The sequence below is a fragment of the Tiliqua scincoides genome, chromosome 3, assembly GCF_035046505.1.
Source record: "Tiliqua scincoides isolate rTilSci1 chromosome 3, rTilSci1.hap2, whole genome shotgun sequence".
Classification (NCBI taxonomy): Eukaryota; Metazoa; Chordata; class Lepidosauria; order Squamata; family Scincidae; genus Tiliqua; species Tiliqua scincoides.
This window is the reverse complement of record NC_089823.1, coordinates 1,955,184-1,972,150: the sequence shown is the minus strand read 5'-3', so window position 1 is coordinate 1,972,150 and position 16,967 is coordinate 1,955,184. Positions and strand designations below refer to the sequence as shown.

The 16,967-nt window shown below is 50.0% G+C and overlaps 1 protein-coding gene across 1 annotated transcript in view; it reads left to right on the top strand.

Annotated features, from left to right (window-relative positions):
* The window catches only part of CLPB (ClpB family mitochondrial disaggregase), a 107,672-nt gene extending 93,153 nt beyond the window's left edge, over nt 1-14,519 (top strand). The window contains exons 11-16 of the mRNA XM_066619900.1: nt 135-296; nt 7,332-7,488; nt 8,391-8,464; nt 8,993-9,112; nt 10,695-10,799; nt 12,716-14,519. Of these exons, the coding sequence (XP_066475997.1) occupies nt 135-296; nt 7,332-7,488; nt 8,391-8,464; nt 8,993-9,112; nt 10,695-10,799; nt 12,716-12,967 (870 nt within the window). The 3' untranslated portion in view covers nt 12,968-14,519. The remainder of the gene's footprint in view (nt 1-134; nt 297-7,331; nt 7,489-8,390; nt 8,465-8,992; nt 9,113-10,694; nt 10,800-12,715) is intronic.
* Nucleotides 14,520-16,967: the final 2,448 nt, after the last annotated feature.

Here is a 16,967-nt window from a genome sequence, read left to right as displayed (position 1 = left end):
ATCCAATGTTGTCTTCTGTGGGTCATCTTGCTGGATATAATAGCAGATCCCCTTTCCCAAACAAGAGTATGTCTTTTTTAACAAGACTTCTACATTACATGATTTTCACATTGCTTCATGTATTTCGTTTCTAGGTTGCCAAGTTTATTGGCTCTCCACCAGGTTATGTTGGCCATGAGGAAGGTGGGCAGCTCACCAAAAAGCTAAAGCAATGTCCAAACGCCGTGGTCCTTTTTGATGAAGTGGACAAAGCCCATCCAGATGTGCTCACTATCATGCTGCAGCTGTTTGATGAGGTAAGAGCAACTTTCTGTTTTTTGAAAACAATGAGAGGCTGCCTAGACTCTGGGTTATCAATCCTAAATCAGAATCCTCTGCCTGCAGTGGAATTTCATTGCATTTCAGCCATACATCCCCACTCACTGTCTTGGGGTCCATGACGCTGGAACTCCATGATTATACACACCTACATAATTTTCTCCTTGTAAGAATAGCTGTGGTGATTTGGCGGGTGCCCTACCCACCCCCTTGTCTTGAAAGGGTAGGTCCAGATCTGTGGGCTATGGGAAAGATATCATCCACCTGGAGGTAGTAGACTCACAAGTGCTATCTACGTCCTTTAGTACAACATAGAACAATGTCCCCGTCAGGACACAGAACATAAATGGTCAGTTGCTTCACCTTTAAATTGCCTATTCCCCAGTGCTTGGGCGTTCCTCAGTTAGGAAGCTGTGCCTCATGAAGAAGCCCAGTGTCTCCCGGGGGTCCAAAAAGCTTGTGAGGGAACCTTAGGTTTCAGTCATCATCATCCTCATCATCACTGCAGCATTCTGGCCCCTGGATCTTCCTCCCCCTTTTCTAAGAGCTGTTGGGCCACTTTCCCTATAAAAGGAGGTCTCCTGGGCCCAGCCTTAGGATCCCCTTTTGGGGGGGGGGGGTTCTTCCCATCAGGCTCGGTTCTGGCAAGGACCTTCTAGGGATAGGCAATTATCTTTTTTCTCACCAAGTATTCGCCTCAGGATTCTTGTCTTGGTCTTTCTGTTAACCTGTCCTCCTCGCCACCCTCCCAATCAGCTCGCCTTCCTCACCTGCTTGCCTGCTCCTGCTTCTGTTTCCTTCCAACTGCTGTCCCTTCTCTCTGCTTCTCTCCCCTCATTGGAGACCCCACTTCCCTCATAACTCCATCTTCTCCTCTGGTTTTTTCGGTCTCACTGGGCTCCTCCTTGCTTCCCTCTCTCCTTCTGCCTAGTCTCTTATGGGCTGATGCAGTCCCCCAATCACTGTCACTGGGAGCTGGGGGACAACTTGCATGCAGAAAGCCAACTGCGCTGTGGTGGTGCAGGGCAATGGTGATGTCACCAGGTGCCTCTGTGGAAACTCAGAATGAGTTTCTGTTCTTCGCTTCGGTTCCCGCTTCCAAGCTGCTTCAGTCCACAACCCGCCCCAGCAGGAGGGGGAGCAATAATTTGGAAGGGTTGGACCTCCCACCCTTTAGTCCCAATACAGATAGAGGCCCCCACACCACTACTATTAAAAGAAGACAATGAGGGTCTTGAAGGCTGTTAAGTGGGGTGGAAAGGTGGGGTATGGACAGACAGACAGACAGAAAGAAAGAAAGAAAGAAAGAAAGAAAGAAAGAAAGAAAGAAAGAAAGAAAATTGTTTTAGGAGTTTGTTTATTGAAAGGGTTTATATCCCACCTTTCCTGCACAATGTGGGATGCTCAAGGCAGCTTACAATTTAACAAAAATTGAGAGAGAGGCCCTGATTTGTAAAAAGTGTTAAACCACCATCAGAAGGCCAACAACAAGGAGTCAACTTTCAACTCCAGTGGGAAAGAGGTCCATAGCTGAGGCACCACCAAACAGAAGGTCTTCCCTCTCATGGTCGGCAGCTGAACTTCAGCCAACAACGGAACAAACAGGAGTCCCCCCCCCCAACCTCCAAAGGAGGAGGAATGGGGGGACAGCAAGATCCCAAAGTCACTACTGCCTCCTCCGGGAGAACCTGGAAGTCACATTGATGACCTACTGCTTTTTACCTGTTTGCTTATCTGTGGGTGACAGAAGCAAATCCAGAGTGCCAAGAGTTTTTCCCCTCTTTCAGCTCAATTATTCTCAGTCCATTGATGATAGGTTAAGAGTGGGGGTGGGGTGGGGGGAAGCAGTCCTCAGTGGACCAGACTGCATTCTTTTAGAGCATGCTGAGAGTGTTTAGGCTTCACAGTCTCCTGCATCTGTCCTCAGTGTCTCGAACTGACTGGCGGGTTTTGTGGAAGGTTGTTCTTTAGTTTGTTTCTGTTTGTGTTCTTTTCCCGAGGATTAATAACATGGGTATTTTTCTTGCATAGATCACGGTGGCAGCCAGTAAATGTGAAATCAATTCCTTGAACTGCCTGCTTGACAGGGCAATAACCAAAATGTTAATCCCAAGCAACCACTGTGAATTTGTGTCATTCCGCCAGGCATAGCAACTCCTGGCAATGCAGGCTAGGGCTGGGGGAGGGGGGCAGGAACCCCATGCTTCGGTTTTATCTCCACCACCACCCCCACCCAAATCAGTATCTTTGAACATTCCTTACTTTAGTGTTCATGGAAGGAGCAGGAGGGAGAATACCTGGGGTCAATTTGTCGATGAAAGTGTCGACCCAATGTGCAGCACAGGAACATAAACTGTGGCAAAAGAAATGTAAGAAGGTGATATGGGAGGCCAAGCGAGACTATGAGGAACTCATGGCCAGCAACATTAAGGGGAATAATAAAAGCTTCTTCAAATATGTTAGAAGCAGGAAATCCATCAGAGAAGCAGTAGGCCCTCTGGATGGTGAGGGAGGGAAAGGGGAGATAAAAGGAGACTTAGAGATGGCAGAGAAATTGAATGAGTTCTTCGCATCTGTCTTCATGGTAGAAGACCTCAGGCAGATACCGCTGCCCGAACGGCCCTTCCTGATCAAGGAATTAAGTCAGATAGAGGTTGAAAGAGAAGATGTTTCAGACCTCATTGATAAATTAAAGATCAATAAGTCACCGGGCCCTGATGGCATCCACCCAAGAGTTATTAAGGAATTGAAGAATGAAGTTGCTGATCTCTTGACTAAAATATGTAACATGTCCCTCAAAACAGCCATGGTGCCAGAGGATTGGAGGATAGCAAATGTCACGCCAATCTTTAAAAAGGGAAAGAGGGGGGACCCGGGAAACTATAGGCCGGTCAGCCTAACATCCATGGTAAGATGGTGGAATGCCTCATCAAAGATAGGATCTCAAAACACACAGACAAACAAGCCTTGCTGAGGGAGAATGAGCATGGCTTCTGTAAGGGTAAGTCTTGCCTCACAAGCCTTTTAGAATTCTTTGAAAAGGTCAACAGGCATGTGGATGCAGGAGAACCCATGAACATTATATATCTGGACTTTCAGAAGGCGTTCAACACGGTCCCTCACCAAAGGCTACTGAAAAAACTCCACAGTCAGGGAATTAGAGGACAGGTCCTCTCATGGATTGAGAACTGGTTGGAGGCCAGGAAACAGAGAGTGGGTGTCAATGGGCAATTTTCACAATGGAGAGAAGTGAAAAGCGGTGTGCCCCAAGAATCTGTCCTGGGACCGGTGCTTTTCAACCTCTTCATAAATGACCTGGAGGCAGGGTTGAGCAGTGAGGTGGCAAAGTTTGCAGACGACACCAAACTTTTCCGAGTGGTGAAGACCAGAAGTGATTGTGAGGAGCTCCAGAAGGATCTCACCAGACTGGCAGAATGGGCAGCAAAATGGCAGGTGCATTTCAATGTAAGTAAGTGTAAAGTCATGCACATTGGGGCAAAAAATCAAAACTTCACATATAGGCTGATGGGTTCTGAGCTGTGTGTGACAGATCAGGAGAGAGATCTTGGGGTGGTGGTGGACAGGTCGATGAAAGTGTCGACTCAATGTGTGGCGGCAGTAAAGAAGGCCAATTCTATGCTTGGGATCATTAGAAAAGGTATTGAGAACAAAACGGCTAATATTATAATGCCGTTGTACAAATCAATGGTAGGGCTACACCTAGAGCAGGGGTGCTCAACACGTCGATCCCAATCTACCGGTCGATCACGAGGCAAAATGAGTCGATCGCCGAACCCTTAGTCTACTCTAGTCTAAGGGCTCCGCGATCAACTCATTTTGCCTTTAGCTGCTAAAGAGTTGGGCTTGACTTTGCAGGACAGCCCTCACTAATCGATTGCGGAGCTCTAGCTAGACCTCTCCCAACCAGGCCACGTGGGAGCGGGGAGGTTGCTTTGGGGGCAGCAGGCAGGCTGCGGATTTCTGCCCTTCGCATCACCAGCTCGGGCTCTTGCGATGGCTCAGCTTCAGGCATGCTTCTTCACCGATGACACGAGGTACTTGTGGGAAGGAGCCTGGCTGGGGCTGCAGTGCTAGCCACTTACACAGGAGTAAGCCCTGTTGGCTCTAATGGGGCTTTCTTCTGAGTAGACATGCATAGGATGGGGCTCTGGCTTCATGGAACTAAAACTGAGCCACATATTCAATTCAGTCCCAATGGAACTGCGAGGTTGTTTTGTGCCATCACTTCACACTTCCCTAGAGGTGAATCCTTTGAACACAGATTTACTTCTGAGTAAACATGCAGAAAACTGTACTGTTAATCGCATTTCCCCCCCCTATAACTTTTTCTTTGTATCCCCCTGTGCATCTGTTTGCTAAATGCAGACACTTTATGCATCTGATAAAATGGGCTTTAGAGCCCAATCCCATGCATGTCTACTCAGAAGTACATCTCATTATAATCAATGGGACTTGCTCCCAGGAAAGTATGGATAGGATTGCAGCCCTACAACACAGTCCTATGCTTGTTCTACCCTGAATTAAATTCCATTATAGGCAATGGTGCTTACTCCCAGGTAAATGTGCATAGGATCAATCCTATGCCTGTCTACTCAGAAGTAGTCATTATAGTCAATGGTTCTTACACCCAGGTAACTGTAGTGGAGCTAAACAAGGGTTGGGCTTGACTTTGCAGGGAAGGCTCGGAGCAGAACTTCGGTTGTGCCTTGGAGAACCTGAGGAGCGTCTCCAGAAGGGCTTGGGAGCAGCCAGGGACTATCTGGAGGAGTTGCTTGGGGCCACTCAGAAGTGCTGCTGATGCAGGGTGGTGGCAGCCTCCGGCTGGGGACGTTCAGCAGCAGTTGAGAGATGCAGGTGCCCAAGGCTGCGGTCCTCTCCTCACTTACCCAGGAGTAAGCCCCATTGACTAGCATGGGACTTACTTCTGAGGAGACAGGCTTATGCTTGGGCACACAAGCTGCAATCCTCTCCACACTTACCTGGGAGTAAGCCCCATTGACTAGCATGGAGCTTGCTTCTGAGGGGACATGCAAAAGATTGGGCTCTAAAGCAAGGGTGCTCAAACTTTCAACTTTAGGGATGCTGGACCTTTAACAAGTGTATAAAAGAGAGAATTTCAGCAGGTGCAACTTGTCATCCCACAGATGACAAGCTGCACCTGCTGAAATTCTCTCCTACACAATTTTAAAGTTCCAGGATCCCTAAAGTTGAAAGTTTGAGCACCCCTGCTCTAAAGCTCCTATCCACACTTACCGGAGAGTAGTCCCCATTGACTAGCATGGGACTTACTTCTGAGTAGACACCATAGGGTTGGGCTCTGAGGTTGCAATTCTGTCCACATTTACACAGGAGTAAGCCCCACTGACTATAATGGGATTAAAAAAAAACTCTGGTAGATCTCCGGGCCTTGCTGGGTTTCAAAGTAGCTCTCCAGCCAAAAAAGTGTAAGCACCCCTGACCTAGAGTATTGTGTCCAGTTGTGGTCACCACATCTCAAAAAGGACATAGTAGAGATGGAAAAGGTGCAAAAGAGAGCGACTAAGTTGATTACTGGCTGGGACACCTTCCTTATGAGGAAAGGCTACAGCGTTTGGGCCTCTTCAGCCTAGAAAAGAGGCGCCTGAGGGGGGACATGATTGAGACATACAAAATCATGCAGGGGATGGACAGAGTGGATAGGGAGATGCTCTTTACACTCTCAAATAACACCAGAACCAGGGGACATCCACTAAAATTGAGTGTTGGGAGGGTTAGGACGGACAAAAGAAACTATTTCTTTACTCAGCTTGTGGTTGGTCTGTGGAACTCCTTGCCGGAGGATGTGGTGACGGCATCTGGCCTGGATGCCTTTAAAAGGGGATTGGACAAGTTTCTGGAGGAAAAATCCATTAAAGGTTACAAGCCATGATGTGTATGTGCAACCTCCTGATTTTAGAAATGGGCTATGTCAGAATGCAAGATGGAAGAGAGGGCATCAGGTTGCGGGTCTCTTGTTATCTGGTGTGCTCCCTGGGGCATTTGGTGGGCCGCTGTGAGATACAGGAAGCCGGACTAGATGGGCCTATGGCCTGATCAAGTGGGGCTGTTCTTATGTTCTTATGCCTGGACCAGCCACTCTGGCTCTCCTGTGCTCCTCCCAGGTTCCCCCCCCCCCAGCCCACATGCTCTGTGCAGAACTGGAAGCAGTTGTGATCTCAGATCTGAGTGAGCAGCCTTAACAATCCCACTGCACTAATGACTGCTCTTTATGGCTCGTAGCATTGAACCACAAGTCTTTTGAGCTGGCTTTCCCCAGTGGGAATCAGTTGCCTTCCAAGGACCAGGTGCCCTCCCAAAACACTCCCATCTTTCTCTCAAACACCTGTAATCCTCAATCCGTGGCTGTCTCCCCACTTTCCGGTTTGTCCTCCCAACAACCCTGCGAGGTAGGTTTTTTAAAGAGAGAATTGACTGATCTTGGACCATTGACTGAACTTGCATGGCTCAGGATGATGACTTGCTCTCTGACCACTACATCATTGGCCCTCCTCCATACAGATGCTCCTGAAAGCACACAAGCACCACAGAAAAGCGGCAGTCCTGTTGAACTGCCAGTGCTGCATGCTCAGCACTTTCTCTGCAGATTTCTTACACAGAATTTCTTACTCCTGAACTTGCACAGGAAGAAATCCACAATCCCTCTCCAGTGGGTGGTCACTAGATGTGCCTAGTTTCACCATGCGGAGTGGCAGTGCAGTATGTCACATGAGTGCAGCACATGAGTAGTTCCAAATGGATGTTTCAGATACTTGTATAAAACAAAGGGCTGTGATTGAATTTCTCATCATGGAACGTATCAGTTCAATTAAGATCCCTACTCATGGGGAGAGAAAAGGTTTCACCTTTGTTCAGGAGCTTCCCTTCCTACGGACAGGCTTCACATGCACACCATTCAGATCCTCAGCTCTGGTTCAAACAGACCTCCCTCCACATAATGTTGCTTTTTGTTGAAGGGCCGGCTGACCGATGGGAAAGGAAAGACCATTGACTGCAAGAATGCCATCTTCATTATGACTTCCAATGTGGCCAGCGACGAGATTGCGCAGCATGCCTTGCAGCTGAGACAGGAGACCGTGGAGTTGAGCCAGAAGAGGATTGCTGAAAACCTGGGTACCTTTTTTTCTGCTGTGCCTGAGCTCTTTCTGCAGACTTGTGCTCACACTCGTGTTGCTGGCACTTTGGAACTCCTGCCTTGCACTGAGTCAGGCCTTTGGGGCCTCCAGCTTAGAGCTTCCAGGCAGGAGATTTTCCAGACTCCCTGAAGATGCTGCCAGAGGTTGAATCTGGGGGCATCTAAAAGGGGGGATGAGAGCAGCTCCTCATGCGGGAACTAGCCTCCCAATGCTTAAACACATAGGCGAGCTCTTTGCCTGTTCTCCTACCTGAAAGCCCTGAGCCTTGACATTGAATTGGGGGGGGGGGGCGACCCACTATCCCCAACTCTGGGAGGCTTTCTGTCACTGTGCTCATTTAACTTGCTAACAATTTGCTGAGCACCTGAACCAAATTCCAGTCTGATTCCTGGATATTGCAATGATGTCAGCCAGTTACGGTTTTTGGTGATAATCTTTTTAAATTCATTTTGCTTCCCGCGTCTACGTTGGCTCAGGTGCAGCTCCTCTAAATGTAGGCCTATCAGTGTCCTTTTGTAGTCAAGCGAGTAGCTGCGCATGCAGAGGCAGATGACTGGTACGTCCGGCTCTGCGTTGCTTACCCTACCTGGCAGCCATATTTCAGGACCTTGGGGAGGTGGTAGGTCTTTCCCTGCCCTGCTGCTGAGATCCTCTTTAACTGGAGATGTATTTGGCTTCGGCCTTTTACAGGCCATCTGTTTGCTTTTCTACTGTGCCGGGCATCTCTGCCAGCAGGAGGGAGTTGGAAGTCGGGGCCTCTCATACATTTGCAGGGCAGGAGCATGAGGCAGTAAAGAGCCCCTCCTTGTCGAGAGCTGCATTTTGGGTGCTCCCCGTCATCCAGCCGAACACTGAACCAGGCTGTGCCTTGCCTTGCAGATGATGTCCAGATGACAGACAAGATAACCATCTCCAAGCAGTTCAAGGAGAATGTGATTCGTCCCATCTTGAAGGTACAGATGGTGCTGTTTAGTGCTAGCCCTGCCTTTTGACTGTCTTGGGTTTCCTAAATGGAAGTACCCTGAGGCACCGGTGTTGACTTTCAGCCTCCCTCCACTGTGATGGGTGCCTGAATGCACCTGAATGGAGTTGTCTGAACTGACAAGAGGGGCTCTCAGAATGTTACTAAGTGAACCTCCTTTTCAGTAGCCAGTACCAGCACCCTGCCTCGCATGGCTTGCCCTCTTCTGGGACCAGAGATGCTGCAGATAACCCTAGGAAACAGCCACAGAGACGTACCTGAAGTCATCTGAAAGGTCTGGGAAGGCCTGGTGCTGGAACACTGGGGAATCTATTCAGTGCCCCCCCCCCCATAATAGATGAAAAACTGAATCAAGAGGTTCATCCCTTTCAGCCCTCCTAGGACTGTTCCAGTTGACACTTGTGTGCTTCGTCCTCCTTGAAAAGTGCCGTTTTGAAGGCTGCACAACTGCTCTGCACCTCCGGCCTGCTTCCAACGCTCTGCGCTTTGTCTTCCGCAGGCTCACTTCCGAAGAGATGAGTTTCTGGGAAGGATCAACGAGATTGTCTATTTCCTCCCCTTCTGTCACTCAGAGCTTATCCAGCTTGTTAACAAGGAGCTGAGCTTCTGGGCTAAGAAGGTAAGAGCCACTCCCAGCACATAACATCCCTTTTGCTTTTCCTTTAACTTACTTTGTTTTTAGATTAGGGCTGGTGGTCTTGCTCATCCCTTCGGTCATTTCATTTTGCTCTGAGATTCTCATTTTTAAATTAAAAGGCAAATTTGTAACCCTTCTGGTTGGAAAAATATGTAGGCAGCTGTACATAAAAGGCAACGAGTTTTCCTGACTACACTCCCCTCTTCTGGGGCCTCCGGTGACTCTCTTCTAATCATGGGCCACTTTTGCCCATTGCTGCTCCAGGCTTCTGTGAGGTGGCTCTTTGTGCAAAGCTAAAGTTACAAAATTATTCCAGCCAAAAAGCAAGGTCAGAACATGACATTTGGATTGAGCAATTTCATGCGTAAATGTATTCCGAGTGCAGAATTTAGGCAGAATTTCTTGGGTGAGGAATTTATGCTTCATTGGCACAGAATTTTCTCTGCCTCAGACTAAATAGCAGCACTAATCCTGCTTCAGTGTCCTGTGATGTGTCCTGTTAGGACAAAGTTCCTAACAACACAGTCCTGGAACGTGCTGGAATCCCTAGCATGTATGCACTGCTGAAACAGAGACGCCTGCGTTGGCTCGGTCATGTCGTGAGAGTGGATGATGGCCGGATCCCAAAGGATCTCCTCTGTGGAGAACTCGTGCAAGGAAAGCGCCCTACAGGTAGACCACAGCTGCAATACAAGGACATCTGCAAGAGGAATCTGAAGGCCTTAGCAGTGGACCTCAACAAGTGGGAAACCCTGGCCTCTGAGCAGCCTGCTTGGAGGCAGGCTGTGCAGCATGGCCTTTCCCAGTTTGAAGAGACACTTGGCCAACAGTCTGAGACAAAGAGGCAAAGAAGGAAGGCCCATAGCCAGGGAGACAGACCAGGGACAGACTGCACTTGCTCCCGGTGTGGAAGGGATTGTCACTCCCGGATTGGCCTTTTCAGCCACACTAGACGCTGTGCCAGAACCACCTTTCAGAGCGTGATACCATAGTCTTTCGAGACTGAAGGTTGCCAATACAATACAATGATGTGGTCTGCCTTGCAAGGGTCCCTCTTGTAAACTGAGCTATGAAAAAAACTTCACTTCAGTGGGAGTGACACCCTCCAACCTCACCCCACATGTCTTCTTTCTTTCAAGCAAATATTTGAAGCTCAACCATTTCTAATGTGCACAGTAAGGAAGAAATCTTGGCTCATCTTTTCCAAAATGTAGCCTCAGATTGCCTCCTATGACAGCCACAGAAGGGGGGGGGGCTTTGCACTAGCACCGTCCTCTTCAAAGCACAGCATTCTGCCAGCCCTAACAGAGGTGTTTATCCAGGAGATAGGATTGCGTGACTGGGCCAGGACCCTCCCCTGTTGCATCCCAAAGCTTATCTCTTGGCAAGCAGATTTGCTATGTGGGTGGGAGCACTAGGGCAGCCCTCTCATTTCACCTGAATCTCAAGAGAAGAGGAGCTGTTGGCAGACAGGAAATGCCAGCTCAGAAACTTCCTTTCCCTGAAACTGCCAGAGCATCAGCCCAGAGAGTGAGTAATTTGCTGTTTCTTTCTCCCCCTGCAGGCCAAGGCAAGGCACAACATCACCTTATTGTGGGACAAGGATGTCATGGATGTGCTAGCAGATGGCTACAACCTGCATTATGGTGCTCGCTCCATTAAGCATGAGGTAGGTTTTGGGGGCAGCCTTTTTGAGTGTGCCTGGTTTTACCATTGAAGCAGCAGTTCACTAGACTACAGGGCTAGTGGTGTGGCTAGTTAACTTATCTTTCTTGTTCAAAATGGATCAAGCAGGCGTGAAGACAAGTTAACTGCGTGGATGAAAGTTAGCCAGGTCCCCAGAATGACTCATCTCACACAAAGAGTGCCAGTCAAGATGTGCTGGGACATAATTATTGGAATGGGTTGGGCTGTGATGCCTGGAAACTGTGTTCTTCATCTGCCAGGATGCATATCAGTATCACCTTGAGAGACAGGTGTTTTGAAAGCAAAGTGTGTGGATTTGAAAGAAAACGTGTGTGTGGTGGCCCGAGTTCTCCTAGGCTGGGCTCGGCTTCTTCACAAGGTGTGTGAAGGGATCACACACAGGTCTCACCCAGTGATGCTGAAAGGTAAGAGGCCAGATCCAGGTGCTCAGGGGAGGGGCTCAGTCCCCAACAGAATCTCCACCTGAAAAGGGGGGGAGTCCTCAGCCTGAGGCCCACCTAAGAGAATCGGTCTCAGCCAAAAAAGGCGGTGCTTGACCTGCATGGACCAATGTCCTGATTGACTGTAGGCCTGCTTTGAATACAACAGCTGCAACTGGCAGGCAAAGTTGCAAAGGCGGAACCCAAGCACAACCCTGCTGGACCAGGCCCAAGACACTCCTAGTCCAGCAGCCGGTTCTCCACTTTGACCCACCAGCTGCCTTTGGGAAGTCCACAAGGAGCAGGTGTGGAAGACACCCCCCTCTGTCATGGCTCCTCTGCAGCTGAGATTCAGAGGCTGACTGCTGCTGACCCTGGAGGTGGCATTCAGCCGATCTGAGGCAGTAGGAGTGATTCTGCCTGACGGCTGCTCTTTTGGTTGCGCCAGCTGCTGGTTTTTCTCCGGGCACGAGTCAAGGGTTGGGGTCTTGGCCTTTTAAAGCCCTTCACAGTTTGGGGCTGGACCACCTCAAGGACCTCTCTTTCCCTAAGAGGCAACCCATCCTCTGTTGTCATCTGGGAGACCCTCCTGCATATGCCCCGACAAGCTGAAGCTTGGCTTGCAACAAAGGCCTTCTCTGCAACGGTACCAGCATTTTGGCATTGACTCCCTTGTTGAGTTATAAGCAGAACTCTCCCTGTTTGTCCTTCTGGCATGCCCTGGACCTGTTTTTATTTTGCTGAGCTTTTACGCCCTCTTGATCTGTGGTCTTACAATGCTGCAATTAAATTATTTGATCTCTTGTTTAAATGTTATTTTTTGTTGTGGTTTATTTTTGGTAGCCACTTGGGCCTTTTATTGTAAAAGGAAGAATGGGGTAAATTGCTCTAAAATCAGTCAGTCAGTCAATGAAATGAGACTGATCAGCACAACGAGGCATCATGTCTAATAGGAGAGGATTGCAGACCTGAGATGGCCCACTTGATGTGACCTGTTCAGCACACGCAGGATCTACTGGACGAGGCCACCTGTTGTTCGCCTTGAAAATGCTCATGCAAGCAACTGATTTGATCCGTCTGTCCTAGACTTGGCCTGTGGTTAAACAGGAGCACTTTGGCCTCTTGGGAACAAGTTGCCTGCATATGCAGTAAAAGGGTGGGTGAACACAAGTGGCCTGGGAGCAGGGGTTTAGGCACTCAGGAACAGCCCCTGCGTGTGGGCATCTGGGCAGCATTTGCAGGGTGAGTGGAAAGGAGAGGATCACCTTTTCCTATAGTCTCCCTCTCCTATAGGAGTTCTTTTCCTATCGTCTCAAGTTCCCAGGTATCTCTCATGATGTGTGCAAGTAATGCCAATGCTTGCTTTGTCTTAGCTGTCTTCTCTTGGAGCACCAGGCAGACGACAGGAGTGACCACAAGGCAGAGCCTGATTTCTCTGACTACTTTTTGACCTCCCTAGGTTGAGCGTCGAGTTGTGAACCAGCTGGCTGCTGCTTACGAGCAGGACCTTCTGCCCTGTGGGTGCACCTTGAGGATCACAGTAGACGACTCAGACAAGCAGTTCCTGAAGGCAGAGGACCGCTCCACCCCCAAGGAAGGCCAGAGGAAGGGGCCAGCGCTACGACTGGAGATTGTGGAGAAGGACAGCAAGAGCCGGAAACTGGACATTCAAGCCCCCCTAACCCCTGATGAGATGTCCTATTCCTTGTAGACAGAATGAAGACAGTGAGCTGCCCAACGCCCAGGGGTGCACACTGCCAAGCTGGAGATGGTGTGGTCAGTAATAAAGCAGGTGGTGTGGGAATCCCAAGTTTCTCTGGAGGTCGTTGCTCAGGGTTTTTTGCTCCACACTTTGGTCCTGTAAGGTCACATGGAGTGCTTGGGAGGATGGGAAGGCTTGTTTCTGTGGGTTTAGGCTTTCATTGCTCTTTCCGCCTAAGCAGCCATGCTTTCGGCTCTCCTCCCCCCCCTCCAGTAGCAACTGCTGACTGCTCTGGGGAGTGGACTTGTTGCTTGAGCATCACAGTGACACTTCTTCTGTGAGTGTGCATCTGTACGAAGGGTAGGAAGCTCTCTCCAGCCCAAGGCACCACTCCAGAGTTTCAGTTTGTTTCAGTAAATGCAAAGTGTGCTGAAAATGATTTTTCTCTCTCTGTCCTGGGTGTCAAGGCCACGATCCAGCAAGAATCCTCTGCTTGAGCCCTGTTGAAATACATGGGAGTTGCAGCAGACGCCCGGTTGGTGCTCATGCACAGTTTCTGTTTATTTCAGCAGGACTTATGCTGGAGAACATCCCGCTGGATTGTGCCCTGCACTTTTTCTCTTGGTGTTGATTTGCACCAGCACACTTGTCAAAGTGGTAAACATTTGGATCTGCCCTTCATTGTTCTTCTGGAGATATTGATGAGAAAGAGATTCGCTGGGATGTCCAACTGGATTCCCCAAGGGACGTTGCAGGAAAGTGAGTGCCCTCTTGCAGATGCACCAACTTGCATGCAGGCACAGTCAGATATTGACACCCTCCTTGGAGTTGGGATGAAGGCCCAGCTGCAGACTGCTTGGGCCAGCATTCACATGAGCAGCAGTGGCTGAAAACATACCACAAGTGCATCGAATGGTTGCCTGTGAGCATATAGAACTCTGATCAGCATGCATAGCTTCAGCCCACTGATTGAGTTTGCCTTGAGGTCTGGCTGCTAATTGAATTGGAGCCAGAGGATTAAGAGCAAGGAAGAAGTGCAGGAGGAACACCTTCCGTATTATCCTGATTACTTATCAGTTTTAGCATACTCCAAAGTGTCCCAAAGTTTCGTGTGTTCTTGTTTACTTTTCAGAGCAGCGGCGGCTGGCAGGCCTGTCCTCATTAAGCTCCACTGGGATGTGTAGCAGCTTTGTCGAAGTTTTCATTTGTAGCAGAAAAGCAAGAGAGGGAGAGGGAGAGGTTGCCCCTCGGCCTGCTTTGCTGCTGAGGGGGCTGACTGGCTATTCCTGTGCCTGGGGACTGATCCCCGATCCTGATCTAGTGTTTGATGTTTGTGGGTTCATTTTTGAAAGGTTGAGATTTATCTATTTATTTATTTATTATCCTGCTTTTCTGTTAAAAACACCAGAACAGCTTCCAAAAAAGTAAGACAAAACAATGTGCAGAGAAGAATCTGGCTTCTACTGAGCCAGTCCCTTGACCCTCAAGCTGGCACACCAGGGAGCCACGGTGAGATTCCTGGGGGGAGCAGCCAGCCACAGTTAACAGTTAAGATTCCTGGGGGGAAGCGGGGGGGGGGGGGTCTTGGCCTCACTGGGGGATAAAGGAATGCATGCGGGGGGGGGCACAGCATTTCTAGTCTGGTCTCGGCTCCCAGAGGGCTTGGGCCAGAACTGCTTGGCCCATCTGGCTCAGCGTGGTCTCCGTCGAGTGGCAGCAACCCTGCAGCGTGTTCTGTGTGCAGAGCAGGAGCTCTGCCTGATCCCTGGCAGGGAGCCGTTCCAAGGGTGCGTGGCAGGGGACGGTGTCCCAACAGCATTTCACTTCACTAATAACGAGACAAGGAGAAAAAACTTAGAACACCAAAACAGCAGGACTCGGGACGTGTCCATACAACAGCAGGGGCCCCGAAGTCATCACAGGCTGTTGAGACAGAAAGTTCTTCTGCAGAACCTTCCAGTTAGGGAGGGAGGGGCCTGGCTGGTCTCCACAGGGAGGGCATTCCAGTTTTCATCCCACCAAAAGGGCCCAGGCTCTCCTACTGCTTGTAGCAGTTGCCTCGGATTGCCTCCAGAATGGGAGGCCTTTCTGTCCCTCCACTGACAGTGTCTTCTCTCACTTTCCCTGCGACCTCCTCCTTGGGGCACCGGGAACTGGCACAACGAGGGGCAAGACAATGGGCCTCGCCAGGACATGCCCAGTGACATTTCCCTTGGGGTGCCTCAGTGAATGGCTGCCATGTGGCTCGTGCTTGTGACTGGAAGGGAGATGTGCTCCAGGTCAGACTGGCGAGGAGACGAGAGGAGGGCTCCTGTCCCAGCAGTGTGGCTCACTGTGCTTTGCTCCTTTGGCCACTTGTGCAGTGCACCTGCTCTCTGCGTGTCGATGGCACGGGCATGAGAGTCTTTCTGTGTGGTCGCTTGCTCCTCCCCGCAGGCAAGCGTGTTTCAGATTTGCTACATGTGCCCATTCTATTCTGTGTGCAGACTTTTGCTCAGGAACCTCCCAACTCAGATTCTGAGTCAAACTGTTCCCACTTCTTGTGAAAAAATCAGGCATGTATCCGTCACTCACTTCTTGCCAGTTCATCTATGCCATTCCCTGTGGCTTGGATTGTGAACCCACCTGGAAGGACTGTGACCATATCTCTTGCTGTGTTGTGAAAAGAACCAATGTTCAATAAACTGATCTTGGGTAAGAGAGCTCTCCTTGGAAGTGCTTCTGTGTCCTGCATTGCATCAGGTGAAGACAGATGCCCCTCTGACCTTTGGTGACTCCCTGCCGCCAAACTCTACTTTCCACTGCCCTTCAGTAAGGCAGTGTAGGTCCACAAGAGGCGGCTGGGAGCAGACAGTGGTCCAAGGCCAGATGGACAGCGGACTAGAGGGGTGACAGTGGCAGTCCATCTCTTCTCCGTCAGATGTCATTGAACAGTTTCTGGGTGCTGCATGGGTGGGAGTGGGTGGAACCACCTTCTCGGCGGCCAGTCAGGGCAGGGGGAGGCAGCAGGGGAGAGTGACAATGGAGAATCCTCCTCCTTTGTGCCACTGTCCACCACTGCAGCAGGAGTGAGGGAGGCCTGTCAGCCACCTGAGGACAGTGCCTGGCGGCTGAGAGTCCATTTAAGCTGAAGGCGGCAGGCAGGCAGGAGTTGCACTTTGCTGCTGTTGCAAGCACAAAGGAGGCCTCCTGGTTGAGGGCCGAGTGTGGGTGCCTGAAAGCAGCGGGGGCAGGGCAGGGCTCTTGCCTGGGCTCCCTAGAAGCTGATGCCACCATTGCATGTCTGTCTCTGAGAAGACACTGAATGCAGCTCCCTGCCCACAAATGCAAAACTGCCCTGGTCCCACAGAGGTCCTGCAGGCACCCCATGCCCTCTGCCAGCTGAAGTGCAGCTGGGGGTGACTCAGGAAAGAACCCTCTCTGGAGTAGTGCTCCCTCCTCCAGACACATAGCCCTGCTGGCCATTGGGCGGTCAGGTGCAGAGCCCAGATGATGCTCGCCCAGGGGGCTTTGGGGTGGCTCTTTTTTTTTTTGCTATTGTTTTTCCTGGTTCTGCTACTCTGATGAATTCTGACTACTCATTAGTCTGTACTGGGTGTTTTAAAATTTCTTTCATATTTTTTTTCCAATCATGGACCTCAGAGGAGGCACCTGAGGTTTAAGGTGTTTCACTTCAGCAAGGAGTCGTGTGCCCTTGGAACAGGCTCAAGGCCCTATCATACAGCCAGTTATTCTGGAGAGCCTTAAGCAAACCGCTGATTATAAAGATTTAAATTAGTGGCACAAATGGGATGCCCGCTTTCCCCATCTTGTTTGCTCTTTCTCTACCCTTCCTTTACCCCTCGTCTCTCTCTCTCTCTCTCTCTCTCTCTCTCTCTCTCTCCTGTTCTCGTCTTTCAGCTCTACCTTTTCCCCCTTGTGTTCCAATGTCTAGGTCACGGGGGCCCAAACCCCAGCCATTTAATCTGGCCCGTAGGAAGCCCCCAGTCTCCAATGAGCTTCTGGCCCT